Source organism: Aptenodytes patagonicus, chromosome 13 (genome assembly GCF_965638725.1).
Source record: "Aptenodytes patagonicus chromosome 13, bAptPat1.pri.cur, whole genome shotgun sequence".
NCBI lineage: Eukaryota > Metazoa > Chordata > Aves > Sphenisciformes > Spheniscidae > Aptenodytes > Aptenodytes patagonicus.
The window spans coordinates 9,245,213-9,267,818 of record NC_134961.1 but is presented as its reverse complement, the minus strand read 5'-3'; the positions used below and the strand labels follow the sequence as shown (position 1 = coordinate 9,267,818).

Sequence of the window (22,606 nt, the reverse complement as noted above, 5' to 3'; positions counted from 1 at the left end):
CAAGATGCAGAACCGACTCAGGAGTAAAATGTCAAACATCTAGTGAGTTTGTTTCAATCACCACTGATATCAGAATAGGTGTGATTATGGGGGAAGATGGATTTTATTTAACAGAGATAAATTTTCAAATTTTTCATGTACTTTTTAAATAGCTCTAATATTTTTTCCACATCCACAAAATGATCTATCTACAAGAAAAAACAACTTGACTAAGACATATCCCAAGGTTGTGAAGCCAACTAAAGCAGTAACAAAAAGCAAATCCAGCAATCTAAATGACAAAATAAACTGTTACCATGTAGTTGTTTTCCATCAGTTAAAGTAGTATACAAATGATATATCAAACACATATACGCAAACATTTGCCTCAAAAGAATTAAACATACTTTTTCCTCATAGACTCAGATTTTGCCAGGAGGAGTTGGAGACGATGAACCTGTGAAATATGAAATATAGATTCCATTAAGGAGCTAGCTGTGGAAGCTGACATTGCTAATGCAACACATTTGTCCGTTAGGTGAAAATCAGAACAAGACTCTCTGGGTAGTAGCAGAGGCAATGATGCCATCACTGAAAATCAGGCTACTGTTATATTGGCTTTCATCTAGACACTTATGGATGTACATTAGTTTATTTACGCTTTTTGATTAACACATTCAACTTACTGAAGAAAAAATGTTTTTCAGTACATATATTTGGAGCGATGAGAATATCTATGAAAATCTGATTCCAAAGACAGGTGCAGCTAAGCTGTAAGAAACCTATCTGAAACATTCCATTTATACTTCGACTCAACAACTGAACGACTTCCTCTCCTGTATGCACATTGAAGGACCTGTCAGACATACCTCTTCATAGTAGGTTTCCATAGCTATCCTCATTTCTTCCAAATTAGTGGTCTTCATGTCTGCCTGGAATTTGCTGAAAATAGAATAATACAAAAAATAATTCAGTCAGACCAGCAAAGATGCTGCAATACCTGTTGGTTTACAATTTCTCGGTGGGTGGTTTATAATTGCTAATACGTTCTCAGAGTTCATTAAAACATCTTAAGGAACAGAAGAATACAGATGAAAAATAACATGGATTTCAAATTCCCTTTATTATCTCATCCAATACAAGCCTCTATCCCCCCAAAGTCATACTTAATAGTGTTGTCTTTCTCCTTGCACTGTTGTTCTAGCTTGAGAATCTTCTGCTTTAATCCACTAACCACCTACAGAAAGAACAAAGAGCTCATGAGTCCTAGAATAATCCATCTCTTCACAGAAGTTCCATTTCTCCATGATCTTGCCCTGTCTTTCTAAGTTGTACCTAACCGGATATAAATATTCCTACATACTTCAGTACTCAGTAAATCACACACGTGTCTGCTACCCTGTGACAAGGAGAGCACTAATGAAATCAGATCCCTAAGTTGTATCTGTGGTAACATAACTAGCTTAATAATATTTATCCACAATCATTAAATAAAAACTCTGCCCATTACCCTGCTAAATTCGAAGAAGCAAATAATAGGGAGAATAATCCCTAAACAGATTCAAGACAGTGACAAAAGCGGCTCCCTAAAATAATGTTAATTCCAGATCTTTGTTACTGGTTTCTTATCTGACTACAGAAATAATGGTTACATGATTCCCTAATTGCTTATTCTTACTTCATTTTATTTTTTTAATCAGTAGTGCTTCAGCTTGGCAAGAGGAAAAAAAGAAAAATGAAAGCAGAAGGTAATGAAGAAACTATTACCCATCCATTATCAGTCTTCTTTTCTGACAAAGTTCGTGCCAGCTCCAAGCCCTGCAGGAGAAGACAGATAAAGCAAGTGACCAACCTTGCTACTTTATGCTACTGCCAGCTCTTTCCACAGAATTTTCTAACCTACTCATCTCCACAGTCATTTCACAGTCCAACAGCTTAAATTCTGAAGTCCCTATGCTCATTGTTTCGTATTAGCACACTTCTCCCAAGATGTAGATCTGCATGCAGAAAATGACAGCCACCAGGAATTCAGTGAAATTCAGGTCTTCTAACTATGACCCTAAATGCTTCTCAGCATCCTGGGTCTGGCAATAAGGCTCATCTTTTCCTCCCTGGTTCAGGTCTCAGGACTGCATGCGTCAGTCACCATGCAAGACGTTAACTCCCTTCTACTCTGAGGCAAAATATTCAGAAAGTGGGCCTCTTTAGAGACAGCATTTTAATTTTACCTTCAGAAATTAGAAGTACCTTTGCTCAATAAACTTATCTGCACAGCATGGCATGATCTTCCTTTGAACTGAGCTGGAATGGTGAGCTGAGATACTCAAAACAGAAATCCCTTCACACCAACCAACCACCCCTCATTCAAGCTCATCGTTCCTAGGAGCCAACACACTAGAGAGTCCTGAAATCTAGAGAGACAAGGAGAAGAGGATCACACTGCTCAGCACTCTTGCCCCGCTTTTATCCCCCCAAGAAATAGTCACCCTGGAAGGATCCAACAGTTGCTCAATCTGTTTATCCTTTCTATTGTTCTCTTCTTCTAGTCGACGGAGCTTAGTTTTCATTCGATCTCCCTCATTTTTTTGAGCTTGTATCATCTAAAAGAGGGGAGAAAAATTGTAAGCACATTTCAGAAATAGAAACACACTGAGATTTCACATGGAAACACGTTTTGACGTCAGTAACAGTCCAATTACAATGGTCAGGATGAAGCGAAAGGAGGGGGGGAAAAAAAAAAAAGAGACCATCACACTGGACCAGGGCTGACAGATAAGGGAGGTGACAGGGCAAAGATAAAAGGAAAAGGTTTAACAGAAAGGCAACCTCACACAAATGATCTAAAACAGCCAAGATATTTGTCTACAGGCATCCCTAGTGTTCAACATGCCCAGTCCTGACCTTTCATACGCTGCACTAAACTCAACTGACAAATTGTTAAAAAGTGATGGGTAACAGCCAGGGGGAAAAAAAAAAGGGGGAGGTGGAGGGACAAAGAAACCAAATGTAATGAACCTTTTCAGCGTCCAGCTAGGGCCATGGCTGGGGTTCAGGACTGGGTTTACTTCAGGGCTTCCACATCCAGTACTCAGAAGTATCTATCACACCATAAGAACAATGAAATTGCCTTAAACAGACACAAGTTTAGTTTAGCCTTACATTACAAATGCAAAAAAATTTGGTGGATGTCCCAGTTGTAGAAACCAAAGTATTCTGAACCAACAAGGCCTGGACATCTACAGGTGGATGGATCGACCCTATGATTTCTGTGTAAGTATCAGAGAGACTGTACCTTTTTCAGTTCTATAATTTCATCATACATATCTTCTTTTTCTTTGTAGTCAGGAGTTCCAGGAATGTAGCCTACAGAAAAAGGTATGTAAAATAAGCAGATCTGAAAGAGGTATTTTTAACTAACCAGAAACCTTGCAATTAAAGGAAATATCTAGAACAGCACCAAACTGGAAACTAAGCTTTTTTTTTTTTTCTCTGAGAAGAAGAAAAATCAGCAAGGAAATTAATTTTAGAAATGGAGGTGAAGTGGAGATGTTACTGTATGAAACTTCTGCCGGATTTTACAGCAAATTTCTCCTAATTACTTCTCTCTGGTGCTAGATTAAAATATCCATCTCAAGAAAGATACACACTTCACAGAAGACTGCAGTCTTCTCATCCCAACAAATCAATTATTTACAAAAGATTTCTAAAAGGTGTCCAGAATACATTTTTCTATTTATGCCTAATGTGTAAAAATCTATCATCTTTCAAAGCTGCCAGAAACTGTGTATTACCAGTAACACTATAGGTGTCATTTTAAATGGAAGTAGGATTTTTCAGTTTACAGTTCTCCTTTAAGAAAAGCAGGATGAAAGGTTTAAATTTTGCTCTTCTCATAAAACTCAATTGATTTTAATATCACAACCACATGATAAAACACTTTCTAGAGAAGAAGTAAAAGGAGTCAATTACATAGAATTTCAGGCAAGCAGATGGTTTCTATCAATGGTTCCTAAACTATGTTTTGCAAAGTCACAATAAATTGTCTACAGCTGGCCCATTGAACCATATTATATTTGCAATGTTTTCAGCTGCAAATGCATGGCAATTTGCAAAAAGTTCTGAAAGCTAATAGCGATTCATTGCTCAAAAATTTTGGAAACCCCTGTCTTATCCAATTTAGAAATCTCAAAAAGTATCCCATGGATCATATTTTGACACATATATTTTAATACAAGTTAAACTGAAATGGCTCTTGCTTTACTAAAGCTAAGATCTTAAGCAAGGTGTGTTTTTACATGGAAAAAAGATCATTAACTTTTATCCACCACACCATTACATAGTTTACCATTACTAGAAGAACGAGAATGTTTTGGCTTCTTCATTCCTAGAGCTTCCTTCAAATATTCTGGAGTGCTACTAGAAATGTTTGTTCGCATATGACCCATGACAACATCTGATTTCAGAGGATGGCTCATTCCTGCCAACAAAAATAGAACAAAAATGCAAAAATCAGGGATAATTGCGAATTAAATTTGTGGATTTATTCTGAGCAAATGTAACATAGAAAGCTCCAGATGCTGTTAATTATTCCCGCTATAAATTCCAATGCTCAAGATCAGATAATTCCAACCACCCAAATAAATAATAGTGAAATGACTTCCTATGTAGCCTATAATCAAACACAAACCTATTTTTTAAGAGTTTATACGTTAAGCTGCCCACAACACTGAATTTTATCCACATATGCAGATAAAGTTTCTATGCTTATACCTTGTTTCAGCGATCCCAACCACATCTGCCTTGGGTTTTTTACAGCTGCGCTCTCGAGACGTGCACTGCCTGTTCCCTGCAGAGATCGCCAAACTGCAGCTTTTTTAGGATACAGTTGTGTGCTAGAGCTGTATGGAGACTCTAAAAGAAAAGAAAATACCTCAGCATTGCCTTACAAAGCCCCAGGTCACAACTATTCTTTCTGTCTTGTGTTTTAAGGTTCCCAGACACAGTCCTATTACTTATAAGAATAGAATTTAACAGCACACTACACACTGGCTTATGCGGAGCAATGGTACATTCACCTAAAAAAAGTAGCCACGATAAAGAAAAAGTCCAATTCCAAAAAATGAAGAAAGGCATAGTGACAGTAATATGTATGCTACACAGGCAAAAGTAATTGTATAGCTATTAATCCGCTAGCAATTTTCTTGCAGTAATCAACAGAATTGGTCTGATGCTGCTGTTGGAGAGCCCCTCCTATTGCTGCTTCAGGTATGGCTGTCAGGTTCAAAAACTGACACTAATTCCACTCAAAATTATTAGTATAGATGTGCACTATATGGGCTAACTAGTTAGTCTTCAAATTACCAAGAGAAGTACAGTAAGAAACAATGTAACAAACATCATAGCTAAAATTAAACAGCTATTTTAAATTCGATTGTTTAGGCACGTAAAGGGATTTCAGGAAAAGAAAGAAGATAGATGTACATCTACCAGAAGAACATCTCTCACACAACCTAAAGCAAAATTTAAAAGTGCAACATTATTTAATTTATTAGAAACAAAACAATCAGCAACACTTTGAGGAAAAGTCTTCTTTGAAACATTCACTGGAAATATAAAAAGGAAGGTAAATGGAAAAGTATATGAAACCCAGAAAACCAGACAAAACCCCGTATTAAACCTGCAGATCTAATAACAACATTGTACTTCTAAGATCATGTGAACCCCGCCCCCAACAAATGAAACAGAGAACTGCTTAATCTGCAAACAAAGATATCTACTGGATGGGTAGGTAGCTACAGTAATTCTAGATTCTTTCTACATAGCAAGTATCAGCATTTCTCCAAAAAGATAAAGAGAAATTCAGAATGCTTGCCATTAGAAGGGACAACATGAAAAGAAAATAGTTTATGCTGGAGAATCAAGAATTACAACTAACCCATAAACTTCAACATTTAGCCTACAAAAGTCTAACTTCACCGGTTACAGAACAAATCTCAGATAGATGTGCTCTGCGCGCACCAGTGAATAACTCTGAAAAGAATAATAAGATGTTTTTTCAAATAAATCTTCCAGTTCCTGTGTCCCACAGAAATCTATCTTGTTCTGCAATAACAGAAGCAGAAGAAAAAAATTTGGAACACTTACTTGGTGACTTTGGAGGCTTATGGAAAATTTTCTTCTTTAACTTCTGGAAGAGAGTAAGAATTTTTAATGTATTTAAAATATTCCACTCTTCAAAGATTTCAGATATAAGCTCAAAATTGGCTTCAATCTCCATTTTGTATGAAGAGCACTTGTTCTAGTAACACAAAATTTTCTGTGTAGAAAATAAAAATAGTAGCAGATTTGGCCACAGCAACAGTCACCACAATTAAGGTGGTGCCTACTGAAGTTTTATGTTACAGATAAAAAGTAGTCACACTCAGAACTCTAAGACCTTCCCCATCAGTATTAAATACAAGTAGCAGCAAATTCAAGATGATCACAGAGTAGAGGCTGATCTGTAGAACCATTTAGCTAAGGGAAACTTATTCAACTCCATTAAAACTCTGTAAAAGGATTACTTAGGCCCGTAACTTGATAGAACAGCGAAATGAAGCCAAACATCATTTGCATCCCCCAGTGCTGAGAATTTAGAAGCCAGAATTACATCTGGAATTAGAGGAGGTTTTTGAATCAAACTACATTGCAATAACATTGTTAGCTCTCCTCTCTGAAGGGTGTCTTATCGATCAGGAGGGATCACGTGGATGTACTGTGTGCAAGGACATGCTGAGAGGCCTTTTAAGGCATTCACCCGCAGTGCACCATTAATAAAACTCACCATTTCTGTATCTGATTCACAGGTTATCACAGACAGGCTGTCATCTCCCTGGGAAATAGACACATTAACTGTGACATTTGCTACTAAAGTAATTGGATATAATACACATCCAGAAAACTTTATATCCTGTTACTATCACAATAAAGTTTGAGTGCAATACGTTCAAATGGCAAATGTGTCACCACCATTGCAAAAACCAGCATCATTTGCTCTAACACAAACGTTCTGTGGGATATAGCGCAAGTCACTTCAGGCTCGACCCACGGAGACTTATGCACTTCAGAGCATCACAACAGCTGAACCTTCAGGTGCCGGTTCAGCATTAAGTTCTCCACCAGCAAGAGTTAAGCAGCAATTCATCCATCTGTCCCCTTCCTCACTCACTTGTTTCTACCCTTGCTATGCTATGGGAATGTTCGGTAAACTCGACTGGAGAAGTGACCAGGCTGCGGAAAAAAACCCAAACCAAGGAATCAAAGAAGTGGTTAATTTTTCCCGAGATTGAGCTGACAAGTTTCCTTGCTTCTCAAATGTAAGCATATCCGCAGCAGAAGGAAAATTTCCACTTTGCTGTCAAATTATCTGAATGTATGCTGCCCTCACAGAAAGAACATTTTCACTTGCTGCTGACTCCATGGTGCTCGCAGCCGCAGCACCATTCTCTGGATGGATGCTGATCTATCTCTGTAAGAGGCAGGGTGGTGTGAAGTATTTTTGAGACCCTGGTTGACAGAACAGGAGCTGGAATTAACAACAGAGCAGGTAGAACAGCTTTTTGTGCTGGCTGAGAGCAAGCAGGTATACATCTCACACACCATGCCATATAGTTTTTAATTTCCTGAGGCAATGTTCCTTGCAGCACACTGATTATTTTTGTTATTTTTAAGGCCTTTTTATCACTCTGGGAGATCTCTCTACCTAACTGCAGCTATCGCATTAGGAATCGGATAATGTGGAAGGCGCCCAGCCTTTATAGGAGATGGTAAACAACAAAACATTCACCAGAATATAAACATGCAATAGCAAAAACACCGCAGTCCTTGGAAACCTTCACAGTCCCTTTGCTCTTGCAAAACAGGCCCGACAAGAGCCACTTACGACAGACAACAAGAGAACATGGTGGCTCCCAGCAAAGGGCCTCAAAACCTCCATTTGGCTGCCGAGGGCGAGGGAAACGAACGCTAACACCCACCCAGCCACCCCCCGCCCCGCCGTGCTACCGTCCAGCCGTGGAGATACAGGCAGAACCCAGAACCCCGCGGGCTGGAGACGGACCGAAGCCGTCCTCCTCCCCCTCCTAGCCACCGCCTCGCCGGCCTGGCGAGCCTGAGGGGACTCCAGGCTTTGCCCCGGCCCCGCGGACAGACGGGAGCGTTTCCCGGGCCGGGCCCGGGCTGAGACAGGCCCGGGGCGGCCTCCTCCTCCCCGCTGCCAGCTCCTTACCAGCTCCCCCTCCGCGGCCGCCTCGCTGGCCCCCTGGGCCATGGCGGGCGAGTGGTGGGGAGGCCTTAGGGGGCGGCGGGGCGGCGGGGCCCGCCTCGGGCCGCGGCGCCCGGCTCGGGGCAGGGGGCGGCCGCGGCGGCCTGGGCGGAACGCCGGCCTCCCCCCCAGGGCACTTCCGGGTTGCGGAAGCCATGGCAACCAGGCGGGCGGCGGCGAGGCGGGCCGGGCCGGGCCGGGCCGAGCGGCGCTCCACCCCGCGGCCGGGGGCGGCCACGCCTGCGCAGAGTGGCCGGGGGGGCGCCGCGCCGGCGCCGGCAGCGGCTCCGCCGTCGCCTCCGGGTACAGCCTAGGCGGGCCTCGGCCTGGCTGCGGAGCGCGAGTGCCACCAAGCGGCCCCGGAAGGCAGGAAACCCCGGCGGGCTGCGGAGCAGCGCATGAGAGGGCCGGCTCCGCTCCGCCACCCCGCCAGGAGCTTCTGCCCGGGGGCGCAGGGACAACCCCCGGCGAAGCACGGCCCTCGCAGCGGCCCGCCTCCAGCCCCCCGTGGGCACTGCCTTTAGAGCGACCGTGGGACCCCCCGCCCGCGCCCCCACCGCGGCCGACACGGCGGCGCCCCACGGGCGGAACGTCCTGCCGCACCGCCCGCCCTCTGAGCCCGCCCGGGCCACGCCCCCACCTTTGCGACACTCGCTTTGCGGCCGGGGCCGGTAAGGCGGGTCTCTGCCGGTCACGGGGCGGGCGCGGAGGGGTCTCGCGGCCGGCGCCCCCCCGCCATGTCCGTCCAGAAGTCGTGGTTCGTCGCCCGGGCCCGCCGCCGCTTCGCCATGACCCGCGAGTGCTCCCTCCTGCTGCCGCGCGTCTGCGCCGCCTTGGCCGACCCGCGGCAGCCCGGCTCCGACGACACCTGCCTGGAGAAGCTGCTCGACTGGTTCCGGGACCTGACGGAGTTCGGTGAGTGCCCGCCGCTTGCAGGCCCTGCCCTCTCCCCCCCCCCCCCCAGCCCTGGCCGCCGGTGACCGGCAGGGATTTCTCCGAGGGGGAGGGAGGCCTGCAGGCCGGGACCCTGGGGGAAGCTTCCCTCAGAGGTGCTGTTCCCTCGGTGACACCTGAAAACGCTGCTTAGCACTTGAGGCCTGTACCTGGGCTTGGGCTTCTGGTGAACCCAGATTCGTCCCTAACAGCTGTGAGGGGTTACACTGGGCTCAGGCAAGCGCCTGAGAGTTATGAGAGAGGACAGAAGTCCTGGCAGTGACTCTCTGTTTTCTGGCCTCTTCTCGGGCAACGCCTGGTCGCTAGATCCTACCGTGAAGCTGCTGCAGGACAACCCCTGTCTGACGGAGTTCATCGCCTCCGTGCTGGCACTGCCAGAGCCCAGTGCGAGCATCCTCTCCTTTACTCTGCGGTTAGCTGGGATACTTGCCGCTTCCGAAAACCGCTTCCAACACTTGCAGGTGAGTCGGCTACCCAGGTACATGCTGCCACGTGTCTGTTTCCTCCTATATGGAGGAGAGCTGAAAATGTACGTATTCTGCTTATAAAACTTCTGGCATACATTGAACAACTCGGCAAACAGTGATATGATAATGAAGACCTACAATCATACCGTTCCTATTCAGTTCTCATGTAAAGCTGCTGTTGTCTTACTTCTGTCTTGCCACAGTAGTACTATGAATGCTAATATGTAGCGCTTCTCATTTTCCGTTCAAAACAGTATATGGGATAACGCTATCTCACAGCAGTCACTGCAAAATATTGTATCCCTGGACAAATGCTGTAGGTTTCAGCTGCACTAACAGATGTAGTCTTCCCTCCATAGTAGGTTGACAGGAAATCTCTGATTTCCTGCAAAAATGAGGGAGCTTTTTAAGCCCTGCTTTCTACAATAGCATACATTTATAGTACAAAACTCAAAACCCAAAAGGCTTCCTTCAGGGAAGAGATGCATGCAACTGCGTAAAGCAGTCTAATGGAACTGATATATACATAAAGTTGTCCTTAGCATCTTAAAAACAAGCAATTTTGGTTTTGAACACCTCCGTTGCTTAGTCCATGAAAGAGACTTATGTTGAGTTTAAGCATGGGATTCTGAAAATTTTCTATTTTAGTGATACTTCTAGCAAGAGAAGGTTTCACTACAGTATTGATGCTCTTGACTTGGATGACAGAGCAGCCTCTCCACTCCCCTTGAGCCCCGTTGCTTACCGTTTACTCTGTGTGTTCTCCTCTGGCCTCAGCAGGAGAAGCTGTTGGTCAGGCTCTTTGGCAGGGATGGGCCTCTGAACAGCGCAGTGTGGGAAGATGCATCTGTGCGAAGTGGCTGGGTGGAGGGTGTGCACAGCATGATGCATCACCAGCCTGCCCTCCACTTCCTCTGCAATGGTGGTGAGTACTTCTAGGACTGGTAACTCCCCAAATCCTCTGTGTCTCTTCCATTCCAGTCTGTTGCTCAGATGTCAGATGAGAGAGATGGGAGTTTTCATTTATTTAAGATAAAAATAAGCCATTTGTCAAAAACACTGAAGTCATTGAAAGATGGTGGGGGTTTTGTTACGTTAGTTATGCATTTAATTTTTTTTTTATTCTTTTTTTTTCCCAAACACTGAAGATGGTTCCCTTTTTAGAGGGGAAAGAAGCACATCTTATGAAACACATGATAAAAATAGCTTATTAAAAGCTTATTAAAAGCCTTCTGTATTTTTATTTGTAACTCTTACTAAAAGGTACGTTTCACTATGATTTTAGTGCAGAAAAACTAACCAGGGGCTTATTTATTTCTTAATACTTGCACACATTTGCAGTCCCATTGTTGTTACGCAGGTATGTAAATTCTGCTGTTAACACCAACTTTAGATCCCATGTACAGAGGGGTGTAAAAGACTGGATTGGTATTAACATGCAGCGCTGTTGTCCATGTGATGGAAAAGTAGTACTGTTGCTGCCGTTCATGTTTTTCCTACTGGTTGTGTCTGGAGATGGTACAAGCTCCTTCGATAACTACACAGTGAGTGTGCTGTCAACTCTCCCAATATTACTAATGTTATATTGAAGTCCTCTTCTGTTCCTGAGTTATTAAAACACCTGAGGATCTGAAAACAACTTTACTTTCTTCTTTTGTTTGCTTTTTGTTTGTTTGTTTGTCATTAAGGACTGGCTGACTTTGAAATGCCGTAGAGACTATAAAATAAAGTAGAAAAAAACCCCACCAACACCATTTAAAGCTGTGTGGTACTTGAATTAGAATAATATATGGTTGGAGTGCAACAAGGCTCCACCTCACAATAGGAAGGCTGTTGTTTTTCCCTCCAGTGACTTGTTTTGTTTTCACACAGGAGGCATAGATGTGATCTTCACTCTGCAAGGGGATCCCAGCCTGTTTGTGGCTTCAGCTGCCAGTCAGCTTCTGGTGCACATGCTAACACTCTCTGTAGAGTCTGAAACGACTAAACCTCTCAGTACAAAGGACTGTGACTGGCCAGCCTGTGCCCAAATGATTATAAAGCGTATAGAAGATTCCCTTCAGTCCAGCTCTGCTTCTCACATCGAGCAGTCATTAAAACTGTTAACTAGTTTGTTTGGCAGTTGTCGTGCTACGTGGACTGAAGTACTTTGGTTAGGCATAGCAAAGCAAATAGAATCCTTTTTGACGGAAGAGACTGTTCAAGCACAGCACATGCTGGCGAATCTTTTGCTTAACATGGCATGGTAAAGATCTTCTGGGACCTTGGATCCAGTGATGAGATATATCTGTTTTCCACCGTCTAATAGGACATATTACTTACACTTCTTTCTTCTCAGGTCCCCTGTGTTTTGTGACACTGAAGGCAGTTTCTGGGCATTAGTGACTTCTGCTCTGGAACACTTAACCCCAGTACAAGCGGGTCCTTTGGCAGTGGGAATTCTGAGGCTCTACAAATGGTAGGACTTACTGCAATGAAATTTTTGCACTCTGTAAATGTTTCTGTACTAATATCTCTGGTGCCTTTCCAAGAACTGGTTTTTTCCTCACTGCATTTTCCACTGCATTCCTTAATATGTAAGACTGGTCGGCAAGAGCCATGCCACTAGCTAACAAATTTCAGACACTGATAGTAAGAATAATACAGAGAGAGAGAGAAATGAAAGGAGCCAATATCATGTTTATGTATATACGCTTGCATCTTACCTACAGCCAGCCAATTTCAGGAAGAAATAGCAAACTCCTTTAACTTTATACTGCCAAGGTTGATTAAGATGGACACAATTTGACTGCCTGACAAATCCAGTAGTCTCTGTTCAGTTTTCTCTTTCACAGAAACACTGACTAGTGTAAGAGCTTTCACTGCTGTCCAGCAGAAGTGTGCACCTGGAGACTCTGTCGACAGTTGTAGAATAACTTAGGTTAGAAGGCACCTGTAGAAGTGATCTAATTCAACCTCTTGCTCAGTGCAGGGTTAACTTCAAAGATAGATCAGGTTGCTCAGGGCCTTCACCATTCAAGTTTCAAATATCCCCCAAGGATTCCACAGCTTCTCTGGGCAGCCTTTTCCAGTGCTTAACCACTTTCATTTCACTATGAAAAGTATTTTCTGTATATCCAGTTGGAATCTACCCTGTTGCAATTTAAAATTCTTGTCTTCTTGTGCACCTCTTAGAAGTCTGCCTGCGTCTTCTCCATAACTCCCCTTTAGGTAGTGAAAAAGCATCAAGAAATCATCAGATGAATACAGCACATATGGATACTGATTTACAGGCTAAATAACACCTGTATCTTAAGATATAAGGACACCATTTTGTTGACAAGAAATGCCTCTCTCTAAACACCCTTCTTACGCAGAATCCCACTCTCTATTTGCATAGCTTGATACGGCTGCTTCTAAGTTCCAGAGTAATTTCTCCTCTGCTTTCAGTTAGCAGAGCTGGAAGCTTGGAAGAAAGCTTGAATTGTGATAATACTTTCACTGCTCTGTCATTGCTGGCTTGTTTAAAAGCCTGCATGAAAAACATTATTCGGCTCAGCATTTGGGGGCAGATGTTTGGGAAGGAATTGAAGTGTTCTTGTTTTGGTAACTGCTGTTTCCTCCTTGAAGCCCACAAGATGTGAGGATTCAGGCACTGACTGTTCTACTTCAGCCAATGGATTGTATTTTGAGAGCAGCCTCCCAGCCCCTGGAATATGCAGGTACAGTTGTGATAGAAAAGTTAGAGGCTAGTCTGCTTGCCAGTGATTTAAGTGTCTGGTGCAGACAAAACTGGAGGAGGAAGAGCAGAAGAAGTCAAAGACAATAGCAGCGTTTTTGCTGAAGTGCAGCATCCTTCTGACAGTTGCATTTGAAGGGTTATTCATACTACATCACCTGAATATCTTGATTAATTTTAAAAATCACAGTCCTTTGTATTCACTAACAACCCAAGCTCTTCCCTCCTTTGGTCCTCTAGGTTTGCTGGATGAGTCTGTTAGTGATCCCATCACTGTTGAAAGTCTTCTGTCCTCCAAGTCATCTTGTGCTAGTCTCCTGTGTCAGACCCTCGCTCATCTGGAGGAGCTGCTGTCTCTGGTAACGTTCAGAGAAGGAAAAAAGCCTGGGGATCAAATTGGTCCTTGAAAGACAGAGTTAAGATTGGTTGCAAACTTTTGCAGTAGAGCGTAACAGAACGTGGAGAGGAGTTGACAGTGAGGGCTTCCATACGTTAAAGAAATCTAGCTCAGTAGACTCCAAATAGGAAAACAGAGGAATACTGAGGCTTGTAAAGAGGGACCGCACTTAGTTTTAAATGTCTTCGCAAGCTTTGTTACCATACCTTACTTCTACTGCAATTATTGATCCAGTGAAAAAACATAAATTGAACTGCTTTCCCAAGCAGTGAGAAGAATCTCCTTCCATCTGTGTAATAGTTCTTGGGAGAGAGGAAGATAACTTGTTTGTAGTTATTAGCATTGTGGTACCTTAAGAACATACTAGAAATTGCAATTTTTGCTGCCTCCTGACCAAAAACTCCTGCTCTGTATGCACGCTTGAGACTTTTGCTAGAAATTCTTTTTTTTTTTTTTCTTTCTCCCCCTCCCATTAGATATGTTTGCCAGTGGATTTACCCTATACATCTTTGCTACGCTTTCTCATGACAATATTACAATTTTGTAATGGCTTCCTGAGTCCAGCTTCTCCTCTAGGAAGCACGATAAGCCGAATCTTGATCAATTGCTTCAGAGTACAGAGGTCAGCTCTTGATGTCCTAGCAGCACTCTCGGAGCGAAAAGGTAAGTTAATCTTTGCACTTCAATTTTTTTTAAATTTTGGAAATACTTGACTATTCTATAGTTGCAGAATTTTTCATTCCCTTTCACTGGTCTTTCTGAATGAAGACTACCACTTCCATTTCTAAAACTTGTTCCTTTTTTCAAATTCTTCCTACCGTCTTGGCTAACCTTACTTTCTGTTGATGAGCTAGGGTAGATAATACTGTAATTAAAAAGGTTTTAGTGGTTGTGAGAAATTGGGTCTGGCTGTGAGAAATTTACTGAGGACTGTACTTGCTTTCTTCTCCAAAACAGTTTTACAATCCTGCGTCTTTCTGTATTTCAGCAGTTGAATTGTGATTCAACTGCTCCTTCTCTCAGTATTGGTCCTTTAGTTTTGTTTTCTATGTTCCAGGCTGTGACATGCTCATAGGAAGTCTATTTGATGTCCTTCTGGCATACCTGGAGAGTCCGAACACCAGCCCTACTGTGAGTATATAACTAAGGAGAGATCCAAGTCTATTAGCTTGCTCCAGTGGGATGTCGTTCTGAGAAATTGTCTGACAATAGTTGTTTCTTAGCGCAGTTTGTATTAGAATATGTAGGAGATGCGTCTTGGTTCTGGGTGGCTTGCAGGAAATAGCTAAAATTCTAATGAGCAAGTAACTGACCAATACATTGAGCGTTCTCGAAAAGACAGGAGCCATCATGTCTAAGAGTAGTGCCAACATACTCAACTTGACATGGCCCTTAAGTATTGAATTCTTTGCATTAAGGGGTTTTGTTTCTTTGTTTTGTTCGAATGACTCTGATGACAACTGCGAATGAAAAGCTGGAGGTACTAGAACTTTGTAATACTAAGCTGAGAACAAGCATTTTCTAGGTGTTTGTTAGAAATGTTATATAAGCACCATTTACTTGTGGCTTACTTCTTAGTAAGGAAGCATATGTACTTGTTTACTCTGAGAATTTCTCTTAAGTTTGAGGCTAAAACAAATTTTATCTAGCGTCAAGGCAACAATGCCTCCTCCTGTAGTAAAGTAAGTCTGCTTTGTATTGCTTCAGGTTCTAAAGAAAACATTTCAAGCTACATCCAAGTGGTTGGTGCGCTTGCAGGAGCTGTCCTGTTCCAATAGTCAGTGGCAACAAACTGAGAAGATTTTGCAAGGTAACGAAGCTATTCAAGCTGGGACAAACAGCAGCTAGTGACATATGAAATCTGCTCTTGCCTACCTTTCCTGCTCAAAGCACTTAGGATTCATTTGTTTGCAATTATGTTGAATTTAGGTTTAGCTGCCCAAATAGTGCTTTGAAGAACTATGGGAGAAGCACACAGCAGCAGCAAAAGGGATTGCATCAGATAAAGTGATATAGAGGTTGTACAGTGATTGCTTCAGTAAGGCTTGTTGCCTTTCGTGTCCATTCAAGCTTGTCAGTTGACTTTTACAGATGTGTTTCTGGTGCTGCAGAAGCGTTTGTGCAGTCCTTGCTGGGAAGTAAGAGATTCTTCTCTGGAGTTCCTCACTGTCCTGATTAAATGCTTGAGAGGTAGGTACAGAGATTTAACAGTTCAGATTGGAGGAGTATTTCTTTTAATGTTGTGAAAGTCAGTCAGGCTTGTGAAGCATCCTCTGACCTGTAACTGGAGGGGTAAGAAAAGAAAGAAGTGTCAAGATTTTTACTCTTAGACCATAATCAAAATCTGACAAAGAGATTAATAAACTTATCCTACTTTTCTGTTGAACTCGGATTGCTGTGCCCTCCTTAATGGCAGTTTTGGCAAGTTGAACTGAGGGGTGTTGAGACATGTATGTCAAGGCAGGTGACAATGCTTAACGGCAGATAATACTTTCCCTTTTTTTCAGTTTGCTCTGCAGTGGAGTCTGTCTGGTTTCACTCGGCAGGCTGGGATTTAGGAGGCTAAAAGCCTAGATCTGCTTTGCATGCTTTGGGTTAATTACTGATTTTCCACTTTACTGGTAGCTCAGGCTTTGCAGCAGGTAGCACTTAAGCTGTGTTAATTCTCCTACAGTAGCTCTGCGATGTTGGAAGAGAAGGGGATGTTGTCGACTACTGTTGTCCCCAGGTCACAAAGGAAGTCTCCAGCACACTCAGCTGCATCAGCATTTTACCCTGCAGCCCCTCTCAGTGCTGCAGTTGCATTCTTTTTCTTTGCCATATGCCTTGACGACAAGAAAGGAAGACTATTTTTTCCACTTTTAAGCAAAGGCATGAGTTTGAGGCTGAAACCATGTCCCTGCTTGCCCGGAGAAAGTTTTTTCCTGCCACTAGAACAACTGTAAATGGATTTTTCCAAGTTCCAGTGTCTAGCAGGGCTTGACTGAAAGTCACCAAGCTGCTGGAAAATGGGGAGCCTGACACAGAGCGTCTGTGCGCTTGTGAGCAGCTGCCTGGTCTCTGCAGTGGCTCAGCTCACTGGCAGCTGTCCCTGCAGTCAGTGGGCATCCTTGTATGACGCAAAGAACTGTTTGCATTGGAAACAGCTTCATGCTCTGAGAGAATAAAGCCTCGCTTCTTTGGATTGCTGTCTTGTTTACAGACCAAGATGAGTTCAGGCAGTCTCTCCTGTCTTCGGAGGTGCCGAGACTTACAGAAAATCTTCTTGAGGATCCAGAAAGCTACGTGCGAGCAAGTGCTGTGACTGCTGTGGGACACTTGGCCTTCATTACTTACTTTGCTCCAGAGTCACCTGTCATAGGGAATCAGTATAATAAAGAGGTACGATGACTTTGTGTAGCCCACTGCAGAATCAAGCAGAACTACACGTCAGTTTACTGCTGTACTACTTACAACTTTCTTCACAAGTTATCTGCAGTCTCATGCAGGCAGATTTCACAACCAGTAACGGAGACTAGATTTTTTACTTCCACTGTTCTTGTTTCTTTGCGCATTCCTCCCCTCATTGTGCTTTCTCTTTGTCTTCTTACATTTAGAACACTGTAGCAAAGCTTCAAGAAATCTTGTCGACAGACCCAGAGGGCTTTCCTAGGAGGGCTGTGATCAGTATCTTCACCAAGTGGCTGAGACAAGGCTGCACAGGTCAGCTGGAAGATACGGAGAAATTTGTCTCTAGAGTGATCCAAACTGTGGAGCATGACTTAGACTGGGAAGTCAGACTTGGTGGTTTGGAACTGGTTGAAGTTTTCTGTAGTCAGACAATTTGCCAACTTGGTCTTCCTAAATGCCCATATGCTCCTGTCTCATCTGCAGTCACTAGTTCCATTCATCAGAATGAGTCGCTGCAGATATTTTGCCGAGCAAAACTGTTCAGCTTTTTGTTTCAGTCTTTGTGCGACTGTGACAAACCGGTAGGTCAGAGAGCCTGTGATATACTGCTTGGCTTAAGAGGTAATTTCTATCCAATTAGTACCCTGAAGGATTCACAAGGGACTGGAGGTTCACCTGCAGGACATGGCATTGCCTGGTTACAAAGGACACTAAGGCAGGGTTCTCTGGCCCAGAACTTCCCCACAGATGGTGGTAATGGGGTGGATTTTCAGGATCCAGAGAGCATGATGCTAGCTTTGGGTACAATAGACTTAGAAGAGCTACATGATGAGCTAAATAAAAGTAGTGATCATGTGGAGAAGAGCCCTCAGTCCCTCTTACAGGACATCCTTGCTACTGTGGGGACCATAGAGGAGAATGAAGCTGACTGTTACTGAAGACATCTTTTGCTCTGAGGGAGCAGTGCTTAAGCAGTTTTCTTCTGGAGGAGAATTTTTTGCTACCAGTCATGAAGTCTTTCTTGAGACAGGATAAAAAAGTGCTATGCTGAACAGAGAAAAGGATGGTTTCATTAGTTGTTAAATGGGTTAGAAAATCTTTGCTTTAGTACTGATGAATTTTTTGTTAAAAAGTGTAGTCTCCAATAAACTGGTTTTTCAAAGTAAACACATTAAGAAAAGCATTTGTTCTTTTTTTTTTTTTTTTAAGTCCTGTGTCTTTTAAGAAAGCACCAGACCATGCCTACATAAGGAAACATTTTTAAAAAACAAAACAGTGACTGAAAACAAGTTGTTGCATGTTTCTTTTAAAGCCAGAGTAGCTAAAACTGATGAGGACTGGTTTTAAGGGATGCTTGTTTTGACCTTGTCCATATCTCCACTCTAAAAACAGAGTTCTTGAGTTCCCTGTTGCATTTTGAGGTCTAGAGCAGAAAGTGGCATTTAAGGAGTCAAAAGTTGATCATCCTTAACATTACAAACTTTCTTCCATAGATAACATACTTGTTTGATCTCAGCAGTGACACTAAAAAGCTCGCTTCGTTTTTAATTGAAGCCAGAAGCAAATCCATTTTGCTGAATGTTTCAAGTGCTCCTATTCTCCATTCCTAAAGAACTAGGATAGCTTCTAACTAGTAAGAGAAACTGACACCTGCAGCTTTTTCATGCTAGATCTATGCTTAGCTTTGGTAGACAATTAGAAAACAGCAGCTGTAGTGCGAATGGCAGTACTGTTTCCTGAGAAAAAATGGCCAATCTTTTAAAAACTCGGGTAAGACTGTAGTTTGCAACTTACTCCAATGTCTTGCCATGTGCTAAGAAGCTTTCTGAAACCTAGGGGGAAAAAAAAAGGAGTACCTTTACCAGTAGGTTAAAGCATGCTGTATTCCTTTTTGGCACTGAGGTGTCACTTGGCATCCTTTATCCTCCTGCAGCCCATGTAGAGGCAGGAACACAACACTCATTTTGGGCTAATGGAGGCTATAGCATCTAATGCAGTAGAAGGACTTCTACAATCTCCTCCTTCAATATTATCCCTGCAGCAGTACAACGGGGTGAGATGTAGTTTGAATTTCTTGCTGCTGAGGTTGAAGATTTACTTTATACCTTTTAATGAAGTCAGTGCACTTACCTATCTCTCTGTGCACAGTTTTATGCATGACAGAGCCCTTGGGTGTTGTACCAGCAGCTGTTATAGGAGACAGCAGCTCTTCTTCTGATACACAATTCTACCTGAGCAGGGTCTACACCTGGCAAAAGACAGAAGATATTAAAAATCAGGCCTTTTCCTGCCACTGCATTTTTCTCAGAAATTGAAAGGGTTAGTGAGAGAGGGGATTTGCTTTTAAAGAAGTGTGGATTGTTTGTGGAGTTTTAGCAGTCCAGTCTGGTGAAGGGATTATAGTTCTAAAACTAGCCTTATGTGTTGGCAATAGGTCAGAGATGCTCCAGGAAAGGAAACAGCAAGTTGCTGGGTAAACGTCTTCCTCCCGTTCAGCACTAGAATTCTTGTGCTTTCAGGGTTGTGCAGTTTAGGAGACTCCAAGGAATTACTCAAATATCAGCAAATTGAAAAAGTGACTTGTTACAGAAGGGAAACTCCACTGCTTATTACCGAGGCCTCTTGACTCCCAGACCTATTAATTTTTAATGGAACTTTTTTCTTTTTATACCGTCTGGGGTGATGGTGACATTGTTAAGTTTATATCATTTACCTAATTGCAGTCCAAAGTCTTGTTTATACACAGGATGCTTGTACACCAAAACCCCAATGTACAACAAACTGGGAGGGCTCCTTATCTTTAGAAGGGGAATTAAGGGCTCCTTTCATCTTTCATTAAAAACAGGTCTCCACCTCCAGCAATTAGGTGACTCAGTGCTGATTTTGTACTTCTCTCTCTTCTGAGCTCACTGCGTTGCCTTACTTTGTTTTCTCTGCCACTCTAGTTACAGTAGAGTCTCTTATTAACACTGAGATTCTTGGACTGACATCCTGGACCTGATAATTGGGAGAAACATGAAGAGTCATGAACATTTGAACAGCGTGAGGAACAAATGCCAGGGAATAGAGAGATTATGGGAGATGAAAGCAAAAGAAATATCCTATGTTTCCATAGAAAATGATGGCAGTGGGTCTTGCAAGATGAAAATTTAGCTACTGAATTAGTAAACACCCACCAACTACTACTGTGAATCATCGAGCATGCTGGGAAGCCGTACCTTCTATAGGATGCCCATCTTCGCACGCTTAAGAGCTCATGTGCAAGCCCTACCCCACTTACTTGCACTGCTAACTCATTTTCAACCCACTTCTTACCTACCAAAGCTTTTTTTTGCACCTCCACAAGATCCTTATCCCAGCCACACAGCTTTCTGCTGGGTTAAGAATTTACACCATATGGTGTGTCTTGCCAAGGAGCTGAGGTCATGGTGCACCTAGGGGGAGGGTTTAACTCAAGGAGACAATCTCGAGAAGCAGACTTGTTAACTCCACATGCATTCACTTCAACAAGTGCTATTGCTACTTACCACTTCATAACATGACAACAGTGGTCCCTACGTAAACTCTACACACCCAGCTCGCTCCTGTCACACACAGAGGACTCCCAACGATGTAGAGGAGGAGGTGGGCTGCCTGGCCTTCCATTATGGACACAGGAGACAGTTCAAAGCTGCCTTTTTGGGATGGATTTCTGTGGAAACTGCTGCTTTCACACCATCAGCACTGTAGCTGTGTACGGTTCCTGCAGGAGGCAGGCACCACCGAGAGAGTTTTTCCCAACACACACGCACACACTACAGCTGATTTCAGCAAAGGCTGTGGCCAGACATAAGCCTCGTTTAATGCAAGAAGCACTGAGGCTCAGGACTGTCATTTGCTTTAATGGGGGCTGTGGATAGCAGGTGGTAGCAATGCAAGTGGTATCAACACAGAACATCGCAGATTAGAAAAATTTATGTCTCCGATGGCTGGTACTGTGAAAGAAGAAGATTACAAAGCTCATTTCAGCTCTTTATCTGCACAGGGGCAATGTAAGTTCTGTTGCCTGATCTATACGCAGGTATGAAATTCCTGGAGTTGCTTTCAACACGTTTCAACAAAGCTCTGAAGAAAGGATTTATCCTTCAACTGCTCAGACTCAAACAGACGCAGGAGAGAATAAGCATCTTTGGCTCAGCCCTACACTAGTAATGGCTTTATAAAAACTGCCAAAAGAACGGGTGTTAATTTTCTGTTTTAATACACTGGACATTTAAAATTCAAAGAATATTCTTTGCCTAATTATACTAATTGCAAAACTTAGTAAAAAATGGGCCATAAATGTCTAAGGCTGTTGCTTTAGCTTAGATATATGTGATCTGTGATTACAGATCAACTCATGCATATCTTTGCAATTTCTTTTGTCCATCTCCAATAAAATTTGCTCTACCTTTCAATACATATTCATCAAGGCTTCTAAAAACCACCATGTGTTAAAGAGGAAACTCATCAGCCAGCTTCACTGCACTTGTGCTCAGCTATTTACAATGGAAAAAATATACCAGTAGCAACACCTCTGTAGTCTGTGTCATTTCCCTTTAGAGCAGTGGTTTTTGCCCTTTGCTGAGAAATAAAGCACCACTTAACACGGCCAGACCTCAGCCTTCGTCAGACACGCTCCTCCACCGACAGGACAGATCTTGCCCATAACCTCGCAAGCCAGCACAGAGAAATGGCAGGACTTTATCTCAAAGCAGCTGTGTGTCTGTCTGAACAAGGTGGAACAAAGCTGGCCATGTACAGCTGTAATGAAAGCATTGGGGCTCTGCAAACACACATCATGGATACACTTATAACTCATCCCCAGATGGAAGGGGAAACGAGCAGTCTGCATCAAGAGTCCCTGCAATACTACAAGTACAATTACACAACTGTTTCAGTTAAAGCAAAATGAAACTAAAGAAAACAGTATTTCTATCTGTAATATCAATACCAAGTCTCTGCTTAGAGCACAGCAGCTTAATGTGTTAAAGGACTGTATTTACTGTAAACACAGAACTGGGCGGCAAAGACGCCTGTCACATGGCTGCCTCCAAAACAAACCCATCCAAACCAAGTTACTCCCCAGCTCGTTCTGCAGTTGCCCAGTTGCTAAACTCCGTGCAAGGGCAGGAACATGCTCTCTGGGACAGAGGGTGCACCCACTCTTTTGAGGGACATTGCCCACTTAGACCAGATCAGGTATAAAGTAAAACCGCGACCTTAAACAACTCCTGTAGAGCATTAGGGCTGGAACCGTGGTAGGACTCCCCCTTTTCACTCCTTTTCAGTGCAAGATCGGTGGGAATTACCCTTAAGAGATAGATACGCTTTCAGATCTTCAGTTCTCCCATTTCATTATCTCTTGGTCCTCGTATTTC

General features: G+C 43.1%; 2 protein-coding genes across 8 annotated transcripts in view; one reads left to right on the top strand and one right to left on the bottom strand.

Moving 5' to 3' along the window:
• IQCE (IQ motif containing E) overlaps positions 1-8,329 on the bottom strand; it is a 30,071-nt gene extending 21,742 nt beyond the window's left edge. For 3 of the 6 annotated variants that reach the window (XM_076351514.1, XM_076351513.1, XM_076351516.1), the window contains exons 1-11: positions 8,246-8,329; positions 6,803-6,850; positions 6,124-6,166; positions 4,750-4,890; positions 4,325-4,456; positions 3,272-3,342; positions 2,466-2,579; positions 1,747-1,797; positions 1,146-1,216; positions 849-921; positions 387-436 (exon numbers count right to left, since the gene is read on the bottom strand). In XM_076351514.1, coding sequence (XP_076207629.1) covers positions 387-436; positions 849-921; positions 1,146-1,216; positions 1,747-1,797; positions 2,466-2,579; positions 3,272-3,342; positions 4,325-4,456; positions 4,750-4,890; positions 6,124-6,166; positions 6,803-6,850; positions 8,246-8,287 — 836 coding nt within the window. In that variant the 5' untranslated portion in view covers positions 8,288-8,329. The remainder of the gene's footprint in view (positions 1-386; positions 437-848; positions 922-1,145; positions 1,217-1,746; positions 1,798-2,465; positions 2,580-3,271; positions 3,343-4,324; positions 4,457-4,749; positions 4,891-6,123; positions 6,167-6,802; positions 6,851-8,245) is intronic. The other 3 variants (XM_076351515.1, XM_076351519.1, XM_076351517.1) reach the window with 3 other exon arrangements.
• A 638-nt stretch (positions 8,330-8,967) lies between these two features.
• BRAT1 (BRCA1 associated ATM activator 1) lies at positions 8,968-21,786 on the top strand. Of its 2 annotated transcripts, XM_076350770.1 has the most exons (14): positions 8,968-9,196; positions 9,542-9,696; positions 10,480-10,627; positions 11,575-11,947; positions 12,041-12,160; positions 13,312-13,403; positions 13,661-13,779; positions 14,294-14,480; positions 14,875-14,948; positions 15,525-15,627; positions 15,909-16,007; positions 17,020-17,198; positions 17,414-17,519; positions 20,153-21,786. In XM_076350770.1, the coding sequence occupies exons 1-14, from the start codon at positions 9,019-9,021 to the stop codon at positions 20,206-20,208; spliced, it is 1,989 nt and encodes a 662-aa protein (XP_076206885.1). In that variant the 5' UTR covers positions 8,968-9,018; the 3' UTR covers positions 20,209-21,786. The 2 variants fall into 2 exon arrangements, with proteins under 2 accessions (XP_076206885.1, XP_076206884.1); XM_076350769.1 differs by lacking the exon at positions 20,153-21,786 and having other exon boundaries at positions 17,414-18,374.
• Positions 21,787-22,606: the final 820 nt, after the last annotated feature.